The 21,127-nt window shown below is 37.0% G+C and overlaps 1 protein-coding gene across 3 annotated transcripts in view; it reads right to left on the reverse strand.

Annotated features, from left to right (window-relative positions):
* ATRNL1 (attractin like 1) overlaps window positions 1-21,127 on the reverse strand; it is a 440,327-nt gene that overhangs the window by 42,481 nt on the left and 376,719 nt on the right. For all 3 annotated transcript variants that reach the window (XR_005602196.1, XM_039554022.1, XM_010412925.4), the window contains one exon: window positions 9,436-9,550. Coding sequence is in view for 2 of the 3 variants with exons in the window: in XM_039554022.1 (XP_039409956.1) it covers window positions 9,436-9,550 (115 nt within the window). In the remaining variant the exon portion in view is untranslated. The remainder of the gene's footprint in view (window positions 1-9,435; window positions 9,551-21,127) is intronic.

The following is a 21,127-nucleotide window of genomic DNA, read 5'->3' on the forward strand; positions in this document are numbered from 1 at the left end:
TAGGTGATGGGACCCCTGCTGAAAGATTTAATTCATATGTAACTTTAACTTTGAAAGGTTTATGGTTCTAATTTAGCTGTAAGCCATCTGCTCCACACAGTATGTGTTGACTGAATATAAAACCAGACCACCAATTTCACATAGGAAGGACACTTATCATCCAGTACATCACTTGAACAGGGATTTGTTCACTTTACCTAATTTTGCACTTCTGACTAGACATCTGTTGAATCCTCAGTTTAACAGCACAAAATTTTAAAAAGGTGCTCTGTGAGGCTGAGGTGTACATTCACATGGGCCTGCTGCCTATTTTCCATGTGAGAAACACTTTGTGCTAAGAGAAGAAGAACAAAATGCTGCTTTACATTATCTGATCATCAATGTTTCCACTTGTGTAAAATAAATCACACTATTGAAAGATGTTTTTCCCATGAGATTTCCATTAAAACCCACATAAGTATTGTATAACCCCTCTCAGCAAAATTGTCAAGTGAGAACTTCCCATATTTGTTAGTTGCCTTTATAATGTTTTTATTTCTTTTCCTTTCCTTTGTCGACATCTGTAGCATTCATGGCAAAAGAAGAAAAGCACACTATGATTTCTTTCAACTAGGGAAAGCTTAGCCTTGCAGGGGCCTAAGACTCTGCCTGGGAGACAATCAAATTTGAAGACCTAAGTTTACAGCTTTTTAAATTTAGAAAGCCTATGAAAATGGCTAAAAAGCATCAAGCAACAAAGTAGGCTGTCTTTTACAGGCAAAGACAAGTAAGAGCCAAATAAGAATTGTCTAAAGTCAAGATGAGTTAGACCTTGCAAAGGTTTAGTAAAACAAACATCTAAAGGTTTTCACTGTATGTAACTAAGAGACCAAGCAGGACAGAGCCATTATGTAGAAAAAAATGAAGCAGAGATCAGGTATTTTCTAGATGTCCCAGGAGTGAATTTGATGGTTTTCAAGGAGGGAGATAATGTTTATCAAAGACGGTGCCATCAATATGGATAATGGAATGAGGATATGGAAACAGAAGAAACAGAAGTTTTATGAAATGACATTAGGGTAATCAGAACACTAATTCTGTAAGAATACCAGAAAACAAAGGCTGGTAACATGGAAATTTAATAATCTGTCATGTCAGTTGCACACAAATTGAGAACAGTAACTGCTGTTTCTTTCAAACTAAATATTGTCTAGATTCAAGGAAAAATATATTGTTATTTACTGATCTATTAATCAGACTCAGCTATGAGGTACTTTGCAAGAAGGAATAATTAAAGGCAGGTAAATGGAAAACAGGTCAAAATGCAACATTTCATCAAAGATTGTGCCAGAACACCCTGATAGTTTTCTACAATAAGTTAAATGACTTTCTGGGTAAGAATATGCAGAATATTTTCTAGATTTATGAAATCTAATACTGTGAGAATTTATCAACAGATAAACTATAAAAAGAGAAGGTAGAGGAGTTATGGAAAGTGAATAATGTCATGAAGGAGAGAAAACAAAGAATAGTTTTGAGGAGAAAGAAGGCTGATGAATGTATAACATGGAAACAAGAGTCAATCTTTTTACTGTTCATTTTTGTTTTCATTAAAAAGCTTGGAATTAAAGTAATTAAATTCAATCATAACAAACATCACTATGTATCATCAATACAGAGAAGGCATAGAAGATAATCCAGAAAGAGATGCATGACTCCAAGAACTTGAGGAATATACATGTAATCAGATTGAACAGCAAAATTCAAAGCCATGTATTTTGAAAACAAGCAGAAAGTTATACTCTAAAAGTTTACAGTTTAAGGAAAAAAATAAGTTGGCTGGGGAAAAAATAGTTTTAAAAAAGTAAATGTTAAAAGGAATACAGCAACAAAATGTTAATGCCATCGGGCAATGCCAGATGGGACTTCACATGGCACTCTGAGTACAACCTGGTCATGCAAGGTGAAATGAGATCAACTTAAGCTGAAACTGGGACAAAGTGCTACAAAGGTGTTCAGAAGACTGAGGAACAGGTTTCAAGCAGACCTCGTTTGCCTTGGCAAAATGAAGGTGGAGACAAGATACGATTGCTGTGCTAAAACATTGTGGGTGACGGATGAAAATAGCAGAACCCCAAGTACTGCAGCTGACAGTGAGCAGGCAGGTATGGCTGAGAGATGGTGTTTCTTTCCAGGGTAGAGCCTTTGATTTGAAGGTTTGGATTCTAGTGCTTCTGTTTGGATCATGAGCATTCATCATCGCTTCTCTATTCCCATGACAATAGGGGAGAGGAAACCACCAAATTGTCACCTGGATGCAACCTGACAATAGCTCAGACAACATCCCCAGACCTTCTCAACCAGGGGAAGAGATGGACATGGCTGCACTTACACTTCACAGTGTTCACAATTTTACACCCTCTTCAGACATTCTTTCAGTTCCCTTTAAGCAAATAAAGCTGCAAAAAACTCCAAAAGAAAAAAGAAAAAAGTATTTCTAACACTCTGGAGAAACAGTGACAGTTTTGGATTGAACAATGAATGACTAGTTGTCAAAGAAATGTTCACAGTACTTAACAGTTTTTATTAATATGTCTCATTTTATTGAGTCCCTCTAGGGCAGGAAATCCAGTGATAAAGTTGTAAAACAACCATCTCCACCTCCTCTATTCTCCTGCTCTTTTTTTTCCTTTTCACTCTTTTTCAGCTGATGGCTCCGCAGCATGCAGGTTTTACTGTCCAATCAATAAGTTACTTTTGCCAAGATGTGGGGAAGACACATTGCTAACATTATACTGCATGTTCTTCATATCAAAATGTTTATGTCCTTTTCAAGTATGTTCTTCAGAATTTAAAGGAATCAAGTTTCTATGGCTAGAATGATGTAAAAACTAATTCATTACAGAACCACCTAAAATTCTGTAAAGGACCAGACAAAATCAATACCTCATTCTTCATCACTTAGAAAGCTTTCTGTGCTAAGAACTTCTGTAATTTTCAAGTAGACTTTATCCTGCACATTTCAGAAGTAATTGCTTTGGGTTTGGGCTGGAGTAGGGGTGGTGGTTGCTAGCAACTCTTATTATCTACTTTGTTTTTGCTATTGCCATAAATATTTTTTAAGTAATCATCAGCACCATCTGCCACTTACCACTGTGTTCTTTTCACAGTGTCAATACCATAAACACAGTCTGCTCCCTCATTTGATGCAGTGCAGAAGGACAGAATTAAGCAGAAAATAGTCACTCCAAAAATAGGCCTTACTGCTCAAAAGGAAGCAACTCCTTCAGTAAAATGATCTTGGGAATAGATGATTTTAGTTTACACCAAGTCTTAGAGCTATTTTGTTAAGCATCTCCAGTTAACTGAAAAGAACCCCAGATTTTACAGTCTCTCAGTGTCAGTAAGTTGAAGTTCCTGCTTAATATACTAATTAGGAGTTTAGTTTTAGTTGCAGTCATTAAAACTTTTACAAAGACCATTTTGATTTTCTCCCACAATGTTAATGTTTTCTATTTTTTTTTTTTTTGAGCATTTAACTGGCATCATGTTGGTAACTAATATGGAGTACCCCTCAACACAATTACTAAAATTACATTTCTATAAAAAATGCTATAGTCATGCCTTAGGTTAGAGAGAAAGATTAAACCCAGTATTCACACAGTCTAAACAGTAAAAGGAAACTTGAACATTTCTGTTCCTCACTGAGTCTTTTATAATATTCCAGCTCATCTGTAGAGCTTCTGGTCAAATGAACATGACTGTGCAACTTTGAATAAATAAAATGTTTGACTCACCCCTGTATTTTAATACAAGTTCTAGACATCTGCACTGTTTTTTTGTGTAAATTTTGTGTAATACGTAGTTTCACTTATTTCTAGTTGCATGTTGGGACTTCAGAAGAAATAAGAGAATTAAGATGATTTTTTTTTGATATTTCATTATTTGAAAAATCTTGCTATTCATGATGGGGGAAGTGTCTTTTTTAGGGGTGTTGTATAATTAGTTTTTCTGGTTTTTTGTAATGTTTTCTCTGTTTCCATGCCACTTTATCCTACCTAAACAGTACTGTTAGATTACAAATATAAAATATACTCTGGTGAATCAATGTCAATAAAACAGAAAATAACAAAAATAAGCCAATATTCTGTCTACAAAATTACAAAGGAGAGACAACATTCAATCTAGAGAAGCTGATTGCTACAGAACAAAGAACAGGATGATGCACAGAAATACGCTTGCTTAAATAAAAAGTAGCATGTTACTTTGTAGGGCCTGATAAGCCAGCTGGGAAAAACAGAATGCAGAGCTATGTTTGTCCTTATCTAGACATCTATCATTTTTCAGAGTTCCTTTCTCCTTTTGCAATATCAATTTGAGGTTTCTTTTTTAGAAGTTTAGGAATTTAAATAACCTGTTGTGAATATCCTCCCGTTTCTATGTCTACCCTCACTCTTCTTCTCCCCACTTTCAGTATTCATAGTTTTTTTTCACTAAGGCAGAGATTCAACCCTCCTCTGTGTGTCTTAATTAGTGTATTTTCTGCTACATCTTTTACTGATATTTTTCTACAGGAAAATCTATACTCATCCTTGTAGCACTACTGACTTTATTGGGTTATTTTGCAAGTATGAAAGGACTGAGCAAAGGAATGTGTTTGTAGCAGGTAGAAATTCATGGGACTTGCATGCCCAGGTATGTCTGCAACCAGTTCTGCATACTGAGATAGGTACACATATGAAGCCATTCTACAAATGAAAAGCCATAAGCTATGGTTTTGTTTCCAAGGATCAGGAAAAGTGAGCAATATAATTAAGTATAATACTCTATAAAAACTATTAGTTAATTCATATTTATGTTAATGCGCCTCTTATGATATGCACTAGATTTTTTGTATTTTAATCAGAGAAAATTATAAATATAATCAAGAAAGCCTTGTTACTGTTTTCAACCAGAGCTAATTGTCTTGTAGAACACTTAATGAGTCATTATTCATTATGATGGTGAGGACAGGGAAGGCAGATGGCATGGTAGCTTTATTGATTCCGTGATCCTACTGTAGCTTGCTGATTAAGTAGGATTGAATGCCACAGCTAGCACGGCCAGAATTACACAAAATTCTGTTTTGAGTCAAGGATATCAGACAGGAACTTTCAGATAGGACTGTTCAGGGGCCTGCCACTCTAATTTATACTTATAACAACGGAATACTGCACACAGTCTTTCATTTCAATTTCCATTTAATTTCCAAGTGTTATTTTATGGATTAAGTTAGATTCACCTCACCCAGTCATCACCATTGAGGTGTTAGAGATCCACTAAGGTTTAATAGAGGGACTTGTTTGTGCACACCTGCAGAGACCATTCAGCCCACTGCCTCAATAGGGAAGCTCCTCAGCTGGGTGCTCTATCACTTTTGCCCTCTTGGTAGATGAGAAAGTGCTGCTGTATGGAAGTAAAATAATCTGTAAATAATTCAGAAGTTACACCCATTGATTCTGAATTCTTTTGAAATGGTTTAATATTCTCATTTCTCTTTGTGCTTTATAGCACAAAGTGGCCCTTTCCAAGAATGATGCAAACATTGTTTTATAAACTTACTGTACAGTAACTCAATACCTCAAAGCATGGGATTTAGCTGGCTTTAGTAGTAATGATGACATGGTCACAGTACTTTTAACAAAATTTATCACATTACCAAGCCATTCTTTCTGTATTGCTCAATATATCACCAGAGCTGTATGAAGACCTTGAAGGAGTTATTCTTGGGCCTTCCACTGCTGATAATTCATAGGCACTTTTTCTGCATTAAGTTATATATTATCCTCTTTTTTTGGTCTAACTTGTTCTGTTCAATCCCCTTTGTGATGCACAATTTAGTTCTTTCTAGAGATCTGGTTGCAGCTGCTCTCATTATTAGATCTGCTTTGATATTAAGAAGAGTTTAAGCTATTTAAAGCATGGGGTCAGACACTACAGCAGTAAAAGATGATCTCTAGCTTCCAGTGTATCATAAAACTTGTAAGTCACATATGCACTGCACTGATGCATTTGTATTGATATACATGAGAATCCTACAGACAATTGCTACTTTTCTGAACCCTCTAATTTTGGTCTGATTACACAGGTACAATGCAGTGAATGAGACAGTCGAAGAATGAAGGAAAGCACACATTCTATCAGTCAATCCAAACTGAGAAATTTAACTTAATGTTTTTAATTGATCATTCTAATTGATACTTTGGTTCTAATTTCTTTCATTTAAAAACAGTGGTTACTTTGGAGAAGTGTAACTGAATTGTTTGCTTACACCCAAAAGGAAATGGAAGGTCTGCTGTGAAACACCTAACCATGTTACCATGATGGCAACATTTTGTGACTTTCCAGATTTGCAGGATATTTAATTCTACAAATAGCTGCTTCATTGAAAAATCCCTTTTAAAAACATGAATCACAATGACTAGTGCTTCTTTTTTTTTCAATAAATTCATTTTTATCAATATTTTGACTGAATCTATGTAATCAATCTGTATAAAATCTATCTTAAATCACAGATTAAGTGGTTTATCTGTTTAATTTATCCAATTAGCACTTAGAGCAATACTGTAAATAAATAAACAGTACTGTTGAAAGTCTGTAAAGTTATGAGTATTTTCTACAGGAAGCAGAGAACACGCAGACCTCCACTGGGACATATGGTCTCTCCTAGAGAAGTTTTTTCCATGCATAGCCTTTGGCCAAAGCCCACCATCTGTAGCTTCAGCTTTTCTTCCAGCTGCTGATAAAGGTGAAGTATAGAACATATGCTGCACAAAGAGTAACCTTTACATTAGGGTTTAGTTTATTCATTTGTTTGTTGGTTTTTTGGGTTTTTTAATATTCAGAGATCTTTTTCAACAAAATATTTGTTAATGTAAAACGCAGAAAAGTAAAACTCAAACTCAGCTTAAAAAATTAGGGATACAACTAAGAACTTCAGCGGAGCATAAATTAGTTATTTATGTAAAGAATTTGCTTCCTCAGTTTTGGAGAAAATGTTATGCAGGGCAATAGAAATACAGGCATTCCCTTCTTATATTTGGGACGTATGTATAGAAGGAATGAAACCCACACTCTCCCATTGTGAACTGGGAAAGAGTATCATTGACATATCATTTAAACAAAGAGTTTGACACACTGTCAGTTTTATCCTAGAATGATCCCAACAAGCTGGAAAATGGCTGTGTGCAAGTAATAGAGGATTCTAATATTACTTTGCAAGATATAATTACCGAGCACATGATTTCCATCCACCTCAGTATCACTGGTTTTGTCTAACTTAGGTCATAAGGAGAACCAACTGCATAGAGGACGTGTGTGCTGCTCAAAGTTTGCGTATCATTTCCAAAAAGCATGGCAGTGTTCACAGCACCTGCTCCCAGGCCGCCCAGGGAAGAAGCAGCAGGTAGTGCTGCAGGACAGGAATGGAGTGAATTAGTAGAGCTACAGGTATGCCAAAAAACTTGCATAATAGCTCCTGCCTAGCCTAGGCATGGTTACATACAGCAATCCACAAGTGCCAAAACTCATTATGCGCAAGAAAAAAATTATTATAGCCACATAATCTAATATACTCTAGTGGATAACCCAGCATGGTGGAACATCTCAAGCATTTCTATTCACTTTTGACCCTGAAAAAAGTGAAAGTTGTAGAACTAAAACATTTATATATTTTTGAACACAAGTGGCTGACAGATACCATTATAACAAATGGAGGAATGGTAGTTCAAATAAAGCTGATGGAAGCTGATGGAGAAGACAGAACATAACATGTTTAAAAAGGAGGTGTATTCTTTCACAGGCTGAGAAACAAGCTGAGTGACACATCTGACATGTTGTTGAACCCAAGTCCTGTTTCAAGAAAACCTATCCCTTCCATGCTTTGCACACAGCAAATATCAGCAATTACTTTTCAAAGGCTCCTTTATATGGCAAATAGAAGCTGATTATGAAGAAACTAAATGAATACATTTTTACTGTCAAGACGCACATCATAGGTAAATTTGAAAACAACAAAAAAACTCCCTCCAAAAACATCTTAAGCCTCAATTTCAACAATTACTTTTAATTTCCTTTCATAATGTTTTCTTGTTGCATGACTATAAACACCTTCATTTCTTTTTCATTTCCTTAAAACATGAACAGGGAATAAGCTAAACATCCTTCCTCTCTCATTGCTCTCTTCAGAGCACTTACATTTATGTATTTCTTCCAGGAAATGTATTTGACAAAGCATCAGTAACACTTTTATTTTCATAGCACTTCCAAAAATGATATTCCAAGCCATAAACAGCATTTTAAGAACGAAGTCCTCATCTCAGAACTCAGAGGGAAGAAAATTTAACACCCCTCGCCCTCAAAAAAGGAACTAAAACTCCCAAATAAATAACAGATAGTGATCAGGCCAAAAGAAGAACACCCGGCTGAGCTTATTTCCAGCATAAGTCAACTGAGTTTACCCTCATCATTACTCAATACTTTTTAATCTCTTAAATGGGTTTTTGAAGGTTAAAAGGATATCTTTTTTGGCTCTTAATAATAAAAGCTAGCCTGAAAGCATATTTTCTGGTTTATTCCTGCTTTTTGGGCACATACCATGCAATCTACTATTCCTTACAAAGGTGTTCAATTTGGCTCCAGCTGCAGTGAATTCTGAATGAATAAACTGGTCACATGTGCAGTGTCACATTCTGTCTTCACTTTCTTGTCATGGCTCTGTTACATTACATCATTGTGGGCAGTTACTTAAAGGATTTTAAAGGTGTAGGTAGGTACCTCCTGTTTAGGAAGTATTTTATGAGAATGTTTTTGTACAATGATCTAGCATAGAAGGTGGATCACCACAAGAAGTCCTTCCAGATAATGCAAGTGCTACTTTAAAATGAGCTGGGATCATTTCCAAAGTGAACACCTCCCTATGGAAGCATTCACTCACACAATTCCAGGTTTTATCTGACAGGCATTCTGGGAAATACTAGTATTTTAATTGAGTCCTGGCCAGCAAAGTGTTGGGATTTATGGTGCAAACTAGACTGCACTAAATTTTAGCCTGAAGTGAAAATACTCATTCGTTTTCCCTGTACAGCCTCTTTTACAGATGCTTGAACTGAAACCATGGAAGTGGCTGTATATGAATTTTTTTCCCTGAGAGATAATGGTGGAGCATATTGACATGCACAGGTAATGCTTCAGGAAGTCCTAATGAAATGTGGCTGGCTTAACCACTGGGCTTTTTATTTGGACATGGCACCAAATTCCCAGGAAAAATTAAACGTTGGGGCTAAACTTAACATCAGCTTCACTGGGCAGCTCCTCGTATCCATCTGCTGTGCTATTATTTTGGATCTGTGAGGGTGATTTTGCTCAGGCAGAGTGTGTAGAAGGAGACAGACACAACACCCACCACAGCAGCCTTACCTGACTGCCCGGGTGGTGGAACTCCCGATGGTCCCCTGGGCAGACACAAAAACACCGTCAGGACGGCGGCTCTGTTTCCTGAGCACGGCTCAATGGCAATCGGCTTAGGAGCACCCTGGAAAAGGAAGACACCTTTGAGATTCCCATTCCATTTTTACCTGTGCATCTTTTATTTTAAGGCACACTGTAATAGCAGGAAGATATTTTTTCCTAATTGGTTCTTTCCATTCAAACAGATTGTCCGAACCATGTTAATCAACTTAAAAATGGGCTCTGACAGCCCACGCTGCAGATCTAACAAAACAACAAAAAAATAAACTAAAATATCATAAAGACAACAAAATTTTACTGAATTTTATAGCTTACTAAATGTAGTAATATCAAATTAAAGCTTAGAAAACAGCAAAACCTTTTGATATACACACTGGTATCTGCGAGTAGCTAACTTCCCCATCTCTATTAAGAAGTATCCACGTGAAAGAATTGTGTTTCAACAGCATCCATTACCTAGCCTGCCTAATGCCAAAACTATAAAATGAGAGCAAATCTATTATATACCAACAGCTAAAGATAGTCAATCCCTCTTGAAGTCCCCAGACCAGGAATTCTGCCTTCTCCCTATCTGTCCTGGTAAGCAAAGGATTTCTTCAAGGCAGAACCTTCCTGATTCTTTTTGCATATGCAAAAAAAAAATAGCTGCAGTGCCACTATATTTACATATACTTAGAAACTCTCTGAAAATGTTGCCTGTGTGATTATTACCTTGTTTCATCTTATATAAAGCTATGATAGCAGTGGCTTTGATGGCAGGGGGTTTGTGCTGTTACCAAACTCTCATTACCTGTATAGATAATTTAATTTGCAGTTAGTTTTCAACTAAATGGTTGCTGCCATACTGTTCTCGATTTACCAAGGACAGGAGGAGCTGGGAAAAAAAGCAAAGCCGTCTATGAAGCCAGAGAATAATAATTTTCTAAGATGAAAATTTACAATGTTTCTGCATTTCCATGTTTCCAAGTTTTGTGCTCACTCAGAGATAGGCATTTCACTTTTGAGAGCTTAAACACTTAGTCAAGCACTAAAGACACTTCTAAAAACATTAGGTCAAAATCAGCATAAGCATTTATTTCTTTTTCTGTTTGTAAATTTTCTAAATGTCTGTCATGTTCCAAGGCAAAATATGAGTTCAACATTTTGATTCAAAATTCAAAGCCAGAAAACTTTCTATTTACATACAAAATGCAATGTATACATAAATGTCAACTGATTCAAGTATTCTAAGAAAAAATGATAGTTTAGCCAAGTTAAATACACTGCAAAGTACTTGATATAAGGAAAACAAAGGCACTTCCATCATGTAAAGCAATTATCATTTTCTATTTTTCTACCTCCAAGTAACCAACATTTATTACTGCTCAGTGAAGATAAGGAAACAGAATATAGCAATAAATTGAAAAATAGATAAATAAACTTTTTTTTAAAATTTCATGGTCATATTTAAAAGGCATTTCTGTAGATTCTTTTAAAGTGACAGCATTAAAGAACTTGGGTGCAGAATGACATCTAATTTAAAATTGCCATGACATAGCAAAGGACAACTTACATTCAACTAAAACTTTACCAAATGATGAAATAGGACACTAAAGCCCCAAAAGCTTCAGCTGGTGTTACTAATGCAAGCAATAGAGCTTTTAAGTCATCTTTCCTGACTTGTCACAACAGCAAATCAAACAACTATTTGAAAACACAGAGAAAATGAAATCCTAATTTTTAAATGTAATTCAGAACAGTTCATGCAAACACACAACTGGAAGGAACAAATTTACCACTATGAATTTTAATTTGGTGATTACTTTATTATAAGTCCAAATGTTGATATTTTCTTTTGTTGTGTAATATAAACCCTTTAATCAACAGGCCCCATCCTTTTCTGTCTGAAGTTTATACTAATGCTCTTCAAAACACAATTGGAGGAAATGATTTCTGAAAAAATATTTTTTCAAAGGACTTCATCCAAAAGTAAAATACAGTAAGAATTTTGTGCTTATTTATTCTTTATAAAAAAATCATGACTGCAAAAGCAGATGTCTTATCTGACCTCACATCCTTCAGGTTCCCTAGCAAAATAACACAGTAGCATATAGCAAATGATAATAATTTAGATACCCTAAGGTTTGTCAGTTGTTTAAAGATAAATACATAATCATGAATCAAAGTTATTTCACAGTGACATAACATGTTCTCTGAAATGTGCCATTTATCATGCATTTTCCACGGGTTTTTTGGAAGAGATAAGGCACAAGTTTGTTTGCCCAGAGCAGTAAGCTACCATGATTTACTTTCTAGAATTACTCTTTTTTTCCCCCACAAGAGAAAGTGACTTACATTTTTTGCCAAAACCTCAAATGACAATCACAGATTAATAAAACTTTATCAGTAGAAGACATAAAAAACAAACACTTCTTTGATAAACTTTTACTCCTATATTCCCTTTTTTACACACACTATGACGGAAAGTGTGTCAGCTGGGAAGGTGAAAAAGAACGTGGCATAAAACTATGAAGGAATAAAAGGGTCAAAGAACACATATTATTATTGATAGCGAGAATAGAAGAGCAACCCAGAGTATATAGAAAGAAGAAATAAGTGGAGAGGATAGGGATTAAATCAGGCAATAAAAACCAAATAGATAAAGTTTTATCCACAATTTAAGTGTGTAGTCATGCATTTATTCACAGAAAATAAGTATCAGGAGTCATCTTCATGGGTTCCTAGATTTTTATTAAAGGTTCTACATTCTCACAATCTTTTTCTGAAAGTCCTATAAAGATGTAGCCGAAGTTCAGCTACCTGGGTGAGCTTATGAGGAAATACCAAGCTTTGGGAAGATTCTTCTGGATCTGTTTCTGTAAGAAATAAGTTTGGGCTAGCTTTCTTTTTCCTACACAAAGAACAGATGACAGTATTACCATTGTTGGCAGAAGAACATATGCCAGTGTGTGCCATATTCATGCTTTATAAAAGAAAGCAGCAAAACAGGTGGGAGTATTTATTTAAGTATCAAAAAGCTGTGCAAATCTTGCATTACTGTACTTGTCTGTTTGGGAAAAAGAGAGCTGATCAGCTTTAAGAGTGCAGACCAAGAAGAAGCTGGGAAGTGGATTCTGTCCCCCTTGGTGGGTGGGATGGGCAGCAGAGAGCAGTGGCCTGAAGAGGTGAGAAGAGCAGGACCACGATGACTCAGGGGATGTTCATGGAGCTGCTCTAAGTGTTCAGCATCTCCTTGGCCAAAATGCACTGAAACTTCACCATCAATTTGTATCTATGAAAATATTTAATACTGTGAATACGGGAAGATGAAAAGTATAAAGTGTTTTGGTTCTATCTGTATTCCAAGAAGTGGTGCCTCTCAGAAGTGCTATAAAACTTTTGATTTTCAGTACTAAGTAATATCCTCTATATATTTTCTTCAACATTCTAAGTTAGGTGCATCCAATTTTTAAAAGTGCATTATTATACCATAAGAAAAATAGTTCACGTAAGACTAAATGGCTCCAAACTCATGCCAAAAAAGCAATTAGAAAATTGAATAAAGGAATTAAGGATTAATGTGAGCATGTTACACCTGTCAGAAGCAATAAGTATTTTGACAAGAACAGAATAAAGTTTGACAGTGTGCACAAATACAGATCTGATATATAAATCAAGTATTAAAATGCAAATAGCTATGTATTAATCACTGTAATGTTTCCAAACTAAAATGGTCTTACTTGTACTTACAAGAATTCGTTATAAATAAAACTTCAGTTCTTCTTCACAAACAGCTCAAATTACTCTTTTTTGTTGTATTAATTAATTATGTCAATTTAAACTTTGTTTTTAGTCATATTATTAAAACAGCATTAATCTGGTGAATTCTGCATAAACTAAGCTAGACGAATTGGCAAATAAACAATAAAATCTGTTGTTGCAACAGGATTAGGACCAGACTCAGAATGTAAACAGCCGCTTTTCTGGATTTTTAATGTGCAAGACTTCAGAGGAGAGGAGAAAAAAAAAAAAAAAAAGACTATGTCCTCTGAAGAGGTAAGAGATACAGAAAAGGAGAAAACATAAAATTCATACTGTTATACTACAAGTATTCACATCTTCATTTGCTCTCAGCTTCAGGTGCTTTTCCTAAATTCTTTGGTTATTTTCTGAGTTACTTGATTTATTAACAATACACAAGTCTCAGATTCCAAAATGCCCTTGAGTACCCAGGCTGGATTTTGGTCAAATTCAGATGCCTACACACAAATTCAAAAGCCTGTTAATCTTACTATCAGTATTAAAAATTTCTCAAGAGCTGAAAGTCACCTCTCCCTGTCAGGCACATTTTGGGCTCTTCTATGCCCACTCAGCTGCCCTGGATGTAGAGCTTGATCGAGGTAGCTGTTCCCAAAACACCCTTATCAAATTAGGTTTCTACAACGCACTTGTGGCTACTTTCTTTTAAATCACAGTTGAAAGCAAAGATTAACTCTGCTTTTATAGTAAGGGGATGAATCTGGGTTACCCTATTTTGCTTTTACTAAATGCATGTTTGAGGTGAAATACTGTGACCTGTAATTAAAGATGAAGGGTCAAATGCTGTGATTGTTCTGACCATTCTCAGTGCAGTAAAGGCAGACTTCTCAGTAGGGCTAAGGAACAAAAGAAAATTTGCCCTCTCAAAATCAGAATTCCACTGATATCTTTTGGTTGGGGCTTTTCTGGCCATTTTCCTGAAGAAACTCCAACTGTCCCTTGTGCAGCTATCCTGCCAGCAGAAGGAGATGGCAGACTCCGACCTGTAGACAACCTCCATCCTATCTCCACCTGATTCTTTCCATGGTCATTTACCAAGAGAATCAAACCTAGCAGTAATGTCAGAGGAAAGAAGTGCCATCTGCTCCTCCCAGGAAAATTCCACCACTTTCACAACACCTGCTGCTGCCCTAAGGAGAACTTGACACTTCCAGAGCACTGGAGCTAAGGCAAGGCCTTAGCCAGAAACAAAGCCTGCCAGCAGCCCTGCTGGTTCTGTAGACTATCAGTGCTACACCACATTCCTGTTCTAAAGTGTTGGGTGAACTCATGAACTAATGCTCATTAATATACTTTTGAATATGAGCTTCCCACCCACCTGCAAGTTTTGACAATTTTCTCCAGGTTTTTTCAATGAGTAATGAGCCTTAATGATAATGTAACACACACACACAAAAAAAAAAAAGCTTTCACCAAACATCATTTGTGTGAGGGAGAAATAGACTTCAGGAAACACTGAGACAGAATAAACAAGGGTGGGGTACTGAACACTGCTTGTGGCTGGCAGAGGAAACATCAGTTCTTCATTTGACTCCAGGGTTTTACAGAAATTCTGAGCATCTACTGAAGATTTTCATTTAATACATCACATAAATTTCCTCTCCTGCAATTAGTGAGTGGAAAGCTTCACCTCATTTAAACCTGCAAGAATGGCCCAGAGCCTGAGTGTCCTCAGCACTCTGAGTTTCTACACTGCACCTTCTTTTGCCTGAGGATTTCTAAGTGATTTCTAGTTATGGCTAATGAGCTCCCACTAACCTATGGGAGGTACATAACCACATTACCTACAGCAGCAAAAGTTGGTGCACATTTTGGTTTATCTCATAATTCTTCTATCTATACTGGAAGAGACTTGAGGTAACTGCCCGGCTTCTGCGACCAAGTCATCCAGCTGCACCAACTTACTGGAGGACTCTACCAACTCCACTAGACCTTCAAAATGAAGAAGTTTTCCCTGAAAACTTCTATCATGTCTAATAAAGCTGAGATCAACGAGTTTATTGATAATTAAATGCATCCCAACCAAAATTACACTAACATTTCTCATTACTTTTTTAACAGCAAATTATCTTTCCATTGTCATTCTGCCCCACTGTTTTTCCAGAACACAAATCATTAATTTCCTTGTTTTAAAATAGAAATGGAAATCTCAGACAGCACTGGAACATTATTTTCCATAAGAAAAACAGTGGAAATGAACAATAAATAGAATACATTATGATTACCAAGCTGTGATTATGGCCCCAGTGCACAAACTGCATTGTTATCCTTCAATTTATTGTCTTGCTTGTCTATCTCAGCTCTAACAATGATAGACTGCATTCTTTCACGCAGTCTTTTCTGATTAGAATATGGTTGTTCTGTACTGATCTTAAATTTATATATTACTCAAACTGTTTATGCTCAGAAGAGTCATTTTTATTATAAGAACTATGTTTATTTGCAACAAAGTTACTCTCAGTTAATCTAGTAAGGGACTTCATTTGATAACCTAATACAAGAAGTGCATTATGTAGCATTTCATTAGCCAGAGAGTTATGAATTGACATTCTGATTAAAACTGATTTATTAAGACAAAGCTACAAGAAACACCTGCAGATGCATTTATTTTCAGTGGGGTTTCCAGAAAGAACTCCTTGTCAGGTTTGCTATTCACCTTTTATCCTACAGCCTAGAGGTTGCTTTTCCTGAACTGTGACATCAGTGTGCACCATCCTGGAACTTTCTTGATTTTCACAGGTGGCTGAACAGAGCACAAGACATTGAAGCTAAGTTAAAACATGAGGTGGCTGCAAGGAAAATTGCCTTTCTTTATCCGTGTGCCCACATATGCAGTTCCCTGTACCTTCACACTGTTAAATAAACTTGGTCTTACTTTACTGTTACATCTTGCCCATTAATGAGGGTAATTTCAGGTTAATATGGAAAATATTGAACATAACTTAGAGCGGATGGTGTGTGTAGTAGTTGTACTGGATTACTGCCAGAGATATCCCCTTGAGCTTCCAGAATATTCTCCTATTAAGCTATATGAGTCTGATTAAGGGCTGGCAGTGCCAGCATCCAGTTCATGAAAGGAAATTTATCTTGGCAGCATCCAGGTAGATCCTGTTGGGAAAAGCACCTGAGTCTCTGTGTCTGTGGCATATACTAGGAATCATATATCCCCAGGTACCTTCCTGTAAATTCTTCTGACTGCCAACCTCTAAGTCAAAGTGGTGCTGTGCAGTGAAGTGATGCTAATGGGCATTTGTTTCCCAGATGGGCATATCTGCTGGATCTCCAGGGGTTAGAAATGAGAAGTAGAGAATTCTATTATTCCTTTACAATTCAGCCTTAAAGACTCATCTATGAAAACTCTCATTTCACTGGGGACGAATGACTGACAGTCCATCACTGTTTGAGCTCGGGCTGAGCACTTAAGAGCAGAGAGTCCCTCCCATATATCACAATGGGTTAACTTTACCCTAGACTGCCTGCAGAAGAGGACATGGTCCCCTCAGAGCCACTAATATTCCAGGGTTGGGAAAAATACAGTACAAGGCACAGTTTAAATTCTGCCTCACTTGCAGGCTGACAGTGTGGCTGTGGTAATAGGCAGGGCTAAGTACGAGCACAGTATAGCTGCTTTCACTGGTAACAAGCAAACTGAGTCAGGACTTTTGAAATGTCCATGAGGAGCCCAGAAGGGCTGTCCTTTGCCCAGGGAGGATCATAAAGTTTGAATCTGTCATTGTGAGAATGAAACTCAGACAGAAGGCAGAAGTTCTGACAGTTACCTTTTGCGACCGCAGAGCTGTAGCTCTGCAGCACCCTAGAGTCATAAAAGATAAGGTTGGATCATCATTTAGGAGATCTATGCCAGATGTGAGGATTAGGAAAGGCAAGTGTCCTGAAAGGATTATGCTGTATTTTGCATTTCTTGCAAAATTGGGAAGAAAATATAGTAGTACCCTGTATGTCATCCAAAATACAGTGTTAGTGAACTTTTCCTCAGCAATGCCTTTCCAAGTTCTTTTTTAACCTCCTGGCCACATGCAGGATGCCTAGTGAATGATAAATTAAAACATTTCTACCTGGAATTATAATAATAAAAAAGAGAACTAAATCAAGACATTGTGAAAACTAGCTGTCAGCAGAAGGGATTAAAGTGCAAACTTGGCAATATTCTTAATGCAGGAAAAAAATATTAATGGCACCAGAATCACAAATTCCTTTCTATCATGACAACTTACACAGATCGAGACTATGGAATGTAGGGAGGACACAAACGAACATCTGAAAGCATGACACAGCTTTTATTTTCATCGTCCTTGCCACGGCCCAAGGACAGCTGTAAAGTGTGCACACCAGAGCCAAAACCATTCTGAAACAAATGATCCCTATTTAAGATTAGCAAGTTTATAGAAGTTCACATCCCAGTGGCTGCATGTGGACATTGTGGATCCAATCATAGCTGCTCTAGCAGCGGGAAGAGGAATGATAAATAAAGGATTTCTGTTATCCCAGGAAAAGGTATGAGATGGCAGCAAAAGGGAGGCTGGTGTTGCTGTGTTATTTGGTGGTAGCAGCAGCACGTGTTAAACTGCTTTGGCAGTGGTTGCTGCCAGCCAGGGAAAAAGGGAGAGGACAGGTTGGCAGGAGTGTGAAAGCACAAACCAGACCTTGTCTAAAGTGTTGCAAGATATGTGTCTTGCTTTCCTCTCTTGAGGACCTCCATCACCTACTCTGCCCATTCACCAATTTGAAAGCATAATTGAGTAGTTTTTTTCACTTGACTCTTACGAACTAATTCAAATCCTAAATATCAGCTGCTTAAATCAGCATGGCACTTGAGTAGCAGCAGAACTATTTTGATTTACACCAGCTGCAAATCTGACACTATGCTATTCATTTCTTAATAGTGTCCTTGAAAAATCCTGCAAATAAGCTCAAGTATTATCACTTAATGTTGCTTTCTAAGATGCTCCCCATCAAGATTGTTAGTACTTACTGTGCTCAAATTCAGAACATCACAGAAAATGCACAAAAAAAATGGAAGTTACAGGATCTAATCTGACAAATAATTAGACACATGAGAATTAGTGCTTGGAGAAACTTTGCATTAAAGCAAACACGATTACTTGCATGAATGAAACTATTTATTCTTGTTACTTATGTTAGCTTGACATAGCTGATGGAATACCTTTTTTTAAAGAGACAGATTTTTTACTATTAAAAAAAAAAGAAAAAAGACTGCTCCTTTAAAATATTACACAATCTGTTTAATTTTTACTAAGCCAGGATAGATCTACAATATAAAGTATTTGCTGAATCCCACTTACATGGAAAAAAAGTGGGTTTTTTTTTTCCCCTTGGTACCATATTCCAAGCTTGCTTAGGCTCTTAAGCATTACTAATTAAAATGTGTGCTATGGAAATATAGCCCAGCTCAGCTCACACTTCTGTTCCACACATATTTCCTATGGCACAGCAGAACTTCTAATTATGTCATATCTTTATTATTCTCTTCATTAAGGTGGTACTCAGTGACCACCAACAAAAATCATGATTGCCATTGAATTCTATAGTCCTAATCCTTATTGCATGAAAGCACTTGCTTTTTTGCTTCAGAAAATGTTCTCATTTTAAATTTTACATTGGAAAACTTAGCAGCAGTGATGATGATTTTAACATCTTTTCTTCAAAAGAAATACCATTTTCACAGCAGATTGACCACCTTTTTGAAAGAGTTTCCTTGAAAATTCACAGATTTGTGAACTTTTCATTGGAGTTTCCTTCAGAGCCTTGTATTCTCTGAAGATTTGTACTCTGTCCATATCTAACCAAATGATTTCCCTTCCCCTAAGCTTATGCATAAAGTTTAAATCACTGACAAGACTAAAGCAGAGTAATGTTTGTCCTGTACATCAGTCAACAGAATGGTGAAACACATTTACTTTTGATCTCTGTGTAAACCCTGATTTATTTTAACAGTGACTAAAGGGTAAAGTGGCAAATAACATATTTTACCCTTGTTTTCTGATTCCTCTTGCCTTTTCCCACCCCTTCCCAATGGAAATAAATGCCCTGTATCAAATGCCACTGGCTAGCAATAAGCAGAAGGAGCAGGATCTTATTCACTTCAACAAGAGTTGAGATTTGAGATCAGTCACCAGGCAGATGTTATTTCTGAAGCTGAAAGTATTCATGATTGTTACTATAGAAACCAAGCTTTGTAAAATATTCCAAACAAACACTTCTTTATTACCCTGGGCTGTAACTACAGTGCTCTGCACCAAGGCGTAAGCATGCCATGGTAAGTTTTCAACATGTACATTTTCTTTGTGGTTATTTGCTTTCAGTAGTAACCACAAGACAGGGTTTCTATAGGTCTTAGAAGAGACTGTACCACAGTACCAGCCATCCATAAAATGACACACACTGTACTCATTCAGCACTAAACTCCTATCTCATTTCCCCCCTCCTGTGGGCAGCCATTCAAATCAGTGTTTCCCTGTTCAGCAACAGTGAAAAACAGGAACCCACTGCTAATTCCTGTGGTTTGATCAGCAGCACAAAACCAGCAGTGGTTACTAAATGCCAGCCCCAGCCTCTTTAGCAATTAAACCATTCTTCATTCTTAGTAGACTTTGTGAAGCCCGTGCGTCACCCAGAAAGTATCTCTCAGTGGCCTGTCATGTCATAACCACAAGTTTCAGACTTGCTGCTCTCTTTGTTAATCGTACCAAGAAGAGTGAAAACTTGGATCCCAGTTCCAGTGTGGACAGTGGGGCTTCAGGAGTGCAGGATCCCTGGCCCTGAGTGCATCCCCAGCGAGGGGGCACAGATGTCACTGCTGGGTGACCTGCAAGCACCATGGCCTGTGCCAGTGGGAAGGGGCAGGTGAAGTCCTGTAGCCCAACCTGTGCCTGGTATTTTAACCACCTCTCCCCCTTGCTACAATTCAATTCCCATAGACAGGCAACAGGGCAAATTTCAAAGAGAGGTTGAGAAGTGGCAGCTGGCTTCTTATAACACACAGAAAGGAGAACTGTACTTAAGGCTATGCAAGGAAACGAGAAGGAATTTTATTACAGAATGAATGTACCATGTGGACACTGAATATTCTTAGTCTGAGGCCTTTCTGTTTCCTTTTACAGAGAAGTCCTCATAAAGGGTAAAAATGATACTACTATTTAAAAATATGCTCAAGAAAGGTATGGTCACAACTTCTAATTATTACCATCAAAATTCCAAAGCCATTTTCGTTCTCAACTTACTGTCACATGCTATAGTCTCTTTTAACTTTTTATGCTGTTCTTCTGTTCAAATAGTACAATTTTGCCCCAGTCTTTCAGAAACTTCTCAGTTATCTTTGAGATGTGTGACAATTACATTTTTTTCCCTAATACCAGCTCCATCCAGATTTTTAATTTAAAACTTGGCCCTGACTCAGGTAACATTAAGGATTCCTGCCTTTCATTACTGTAAAACAAATCTGTTTTAAAATACAGCGATGCAATCGGAGCACAATTAGATTTCCATAAGAATATACAGAAGTATGGGACTCCGTGTGCCACTGGCATCTTTTATAACACACAATACCACCAGAGCAGAAAAGCATTAAGCAAAAAAGCACAGCTAAAGAGCCAGTTAAAGAGTTTTGGTTGTGGTGATTTGTTCTCTTGCAATGGCATGCTGAAGATAATAATAAAATTAAAAATATTTATAAAAGATTTTAAGTATGCGAAATGTGTAGCATAAGATATTCAGGGGAAAGGTCGCAGACAAAGCAGGCATGTTTTATGGAGATGGAGCTACAGTCTGGAAGTGATTGTGTGGGACTGAATACAGAGAAAGC

The sequence above is a fragment of the Corvus cornix genome, chromosome 6 (genome assembly GCF_000738735.6).
Source record: "Corvus cornix cornix isolate S_Up_H32 chromosome 6, ASM73873v5, whole genome shotgun sequence".
NCBI classification, from domain to species: domain Eukaryota; kingdom Metazoa; phylum Chordata; class Aves; order Passeriformes; family Corvidae; genus Corvus; species Corvus cornix.